This window comes from Triticum urartu, chromosome 2A (assembly GCF_056163025.1).
Source record: "Triticum urartu cultivar PI428250 chromosome 2A, HENAU_Tu73, whole genome shotgun sequence".
Classification (NCBI taxonomy): Eukaryota; Viridiplantae; Streptophyta; class Magnoliopsida; order Poales; family Poaceae; genus Triticum; species Triticum urartu.
Genome location: NC_141874.1, coordinates 413,985,495 through 413,989,158, shown reverse-complemented (window position 1 = coordinate 413,989,158; position 3,664 = coordinate 413,985,495). Strand labels below are relative to the sequence as shown.

The window sequence follows — 3,664 nt, the reverse complement described above, 5'->3', positions numbered from 1 at the left end:
AGCGATCTTGGAGAAGTTCTCAACAAATCGACGACAATAGCTGGTGAGACCGAGAAAACTTCGGACTTGCTTGACATTCTTCGGAAGAGTCCAATCGAGAATAGCCTAAACTCGTTCAGGGTTGACGACAATACCATCCTTGGAGATGACATTCCCAAGATAGGTTACTTCGGGGAGCCAGAATTCACATTTGGAATATTTAGCATAGAGTTGATGCTCTCGAAGCTTTTCTAGCAAAATACGAAGATGTTCATCATGTTCTTCCTTGTTCTTGGAAAATACAAGGATATCGTCCAAATAAACCATGACGAACTTGTTGAGGTAATCCATGAATATGTAGTTCATCAGGCGAGAGAAGGTGGCTGGAGCATTCGCTAAGCCGAATGACATGACGGTGTACTCGTATGATCCATACCGAGTCACGAAGGCGGTCTTTGGGATATCCTCTTCACGAACACGGATCTAGTGGTAACCCAACCTTAAGTCGAGTTTGGAGCACACTGATGAGCCAGCCAGTTGATCATAAAGATCATTTATCCGAGGAAGAGGATATTTATTCTGAACGGTGGCTTGGTTTATAGGACGGTAGTCTTGGACTATTCGGTTCGTCCCATCCTTCTTCTTAACAAAGAGAGAAGGTGCTCCCCAAGGAGAGCAACTAGGGCGAATGAAACTTTGCTAAGAGATTTGTCGATTTCCTCCTTAAGCTCAATGAGTTCATGCGGCGGCATCTTGTAGGGTCGTTTGGGTATAGGGGTGGTGCCTGGTTTCAAGTCGATGATGAGTTCGACAGCTCTAGCAGGGGGAATCCCTGGAAGTTCTTCCGGAAAGACGACTTGGAATTCATGAATGACGGGAATGTTTTCAATGCCCTCGAGTGGTGCAGTGTTCAACGCATTCAAGGCATAAAGTCGTGCCTCGGTGTTCTAAACAAGATGAGCTTGGTAAGCAATTATTTCATCAGAAGGGTGTAGCAGATGGACGATCTTAGTGGCGCAAACTATAGAAGCAGTATGCGCTTTCAACCAATCCATTCCCAGAATGAGGTCGATGCTACAGCACTTCAGTACGATGGGAGAGACAAGAAATTCCAGTCCTTCGATTTCAACGGGGACGTCATTGCAAATCATGGAGGTCCGACATTGGCCCGCGGGAGTGTGTACTAATAGCGAAGTGTTCATGTCCTCGCTTTTAATGCCATGCATGAATGCAAAATCTTCTAACATGAATGAATGCGATGCACCTGTATCAAATAAAACTGATGCAGGTACTGAATTTATGAGGAGTGTACCCATCACAGTAGCAGGCTGGTCTAGAACTTCATTGAGATCAACGTGGTTGGCATGAACACGACCATAAGACCTGGCATTGTTGTTGTGAGGTTGGTTGCTTCCACGGCCAGCTGCAGGAAGGGCCAGTTCATTCTGGTTCTGAAGGCAGTTCCTGGTGAGGTGACCTGGTTGGCCACACTTGTAGCACAGACCATTATTGGGAGTGGGAACAGGAGCTCGGGGTGGTGGAGCTGGAAGTCTTGGCTGCCTAGTTGGCGGGGGAGGCAGACGCGGTGCAGCATAAGACTGCCTTGGAGCAGGTGCAGTTGGCTGGTACATGCTGTTGGGAATCCATATCCTACGCTTCTGCGAGGACGGGCCCGAAGATGAGCCCGTGTCACGGTTGCTCCTGTGAGAGCTCTGGTGTTCCTGCAGACCAGTTTCGACATTGATGGCCTTGTTCACCAAGGTGGCGAAATCAGCAAAATCATGCACTAAAAGTGCGAGCTTGATGTCAGCTTGAAGGCCATCACGGAACTTCTCCTGTCTGTGTGCATCAGTTGCAATGTCTTCTTCAGCATAGCGAGACAAGTCCAGAAACTCCCGCTGATAAGCTTCGACAGTTTTGTTGCCCTGGGTGAGATTGCGGAACTCGTGCTTCTTTCGGTCCATGACTCCACGAGGAATTAAGCAGGCACAAAAAGCAGCTTGGAAGTCTGGCCAGGTGATGATTGTTCCAACCGGCAGAGTACGCCTGTGACTGTCCCACCATTGAGCAGCGGGTCCTTTCTGGAAGAAGGAAGCAAAGGTGACATAGCTGGCAGGGGCTACATCAACAGACTCCATCTCATAGGTGATGCCACGGAGCCAGTCATCAGCATCCAGAGGCTGAGTAGAGCTGCGATACACAGTTGGGTTGAGGCGCATGAAATCCTACAGAGTCACTTGGGCTGGCTACGGGTTCATATTGGGGCAAGGAAACCGAGCCATCATATTTTCCATGAATTTGCGGTTCTGCTCGAACTATTCGATCATACCAGCCATGTACTCAGGCGGTGGTGGGGCATGGCCACCACGACCACGACCACCTGGTCTAACCATCCTGCTAATATATAACAGGGGTAGTTCAGCATTGAGAATTTGCAAGGGCAAAAATCATTCATGATGAAACATGCATAATGAAAGGAACACAATAGATACTACATAGTAGTTGGCATATCTTACAAAAGAGATCATGCATAGAGTTCGATACACAGAGTTCAGTACATAGCCTAAGAGCATCATAGGCGGCAGGCAGGCTCGCAGTGAATGCATCTAAGAGCATCTCCAACAGGCGCCGGTCGCGCCGCGCGCAAAAAACACATATGCCGCATGCGCATCGGCTGGTTTGGTGTGGCGCGCTGCGCCCGCTCCAGCAGCCGCGCTAAAATGCAGCGCGCAAAAAAAGCAGCGCGCGCTCATTCTAGGCTATTGGAAAATAGATAGATTGCATAGATTTTAAAACGATACAAAGGTATTTTACATCCGAAACATAGATTGCATAATAATTAAAAACGACAAACGATAAAAAACGAGATAGATTGCATTAAAAAAACTACTCTAAGTCGCTATCATCACTATCATCATCCTCCTCAGCGCTGTCGTCCGAGGTATCCAGCCAGATGTCTAACCACCGATCATCGTTCGGCTTGAAGAACGACTGCCCACCTGCTGCAACGAGATCGGACTGCGCGTTCGCCAACGCCTTGCGCCGACGCCTGTCCAACCGCGCCTCGCGGCGCCTTCGCGTGTCCTCCTCGCGACGCCTTGCCCAGTAGGCCTGCTCGTAGGCCACGTCCTCCGGGTGGCGGTGGCGCCACTCCGCCATGACCCGCTCGTCCTCCTGGGCGATGAGGAGGCGGCGCTGCCGCTCGGCGTGCTCCGCACGGTCTTGTGCCGTGTTCAGACGCAGCGGTGGGGCACGGTCGAGCGCTTGCTGGAGCATGTAGACATCCTGGAAGTTCATCTGGCCGCGCGGCCGGCCTAGGCGCCACGCCGCCGCGTCGTACGCGCGGCCGGCCTCGCGTGCCGTCCCGGACGTGCCGAGGCCGAGCCGGAGATTGCCGGAGCGTATCTCCACGTAGTAGCCGCCATTGGGGCGCAGGCGGACACCGCGGTAGCCGGACGCTCCTCGGCGGCGCGGCGGCATGGCAGCGCGTCGGTGGCGGGGCGCTGGGGCGGTGGAGGCGCGTCGGTGGCGGGGCGCTGGGGCGGTGGAGGCGCGTCGGTGGCGGGGCGCTAGAGCGGCGAGTGGCAGAGAGAGAGAGAGAGAGGAAGAGGAGAAGAGGAGGCGTGGAGAGGCGCGTGGCGCGCGCCGCACTTTATAGGCGCGCCGGAAGCGGCGCGCAAAAAAT

The 3,664-nt window shown here is 52.7% G+C and overlaps 1 protein-coding gene across 1 annotated transcript; it reads right to left on the bottom strand.

Annotated features, from left to right (window-relative positions):
• Window positions 1-2,865: 2,865 nt before the first annotated feature.
• On the bottom strand, window positions 2,866-3,459 carry LOC147985304 (uncharacterized). Its single transcript, XM_087541505.1, has one exon. It carries the CDS (start codon window positions 3,457-3,459, stop codon window positions 2,866-2,868), a length of 594 nt encoding a protein of 197 aa, XP_087397631.1.
• Window positions 3,460-3,664: the final 205 nt, after the last annotated feature.

Coding starts and splice junctions, on each gene's coding strand:
- LOC147985304 (XM_087541505.1), bottom strand. CDS start 3,459: ATGCCGCCGCGCCGCCGAGGAGCGTCCGGCTACCGCGGTGTCCGCCTG.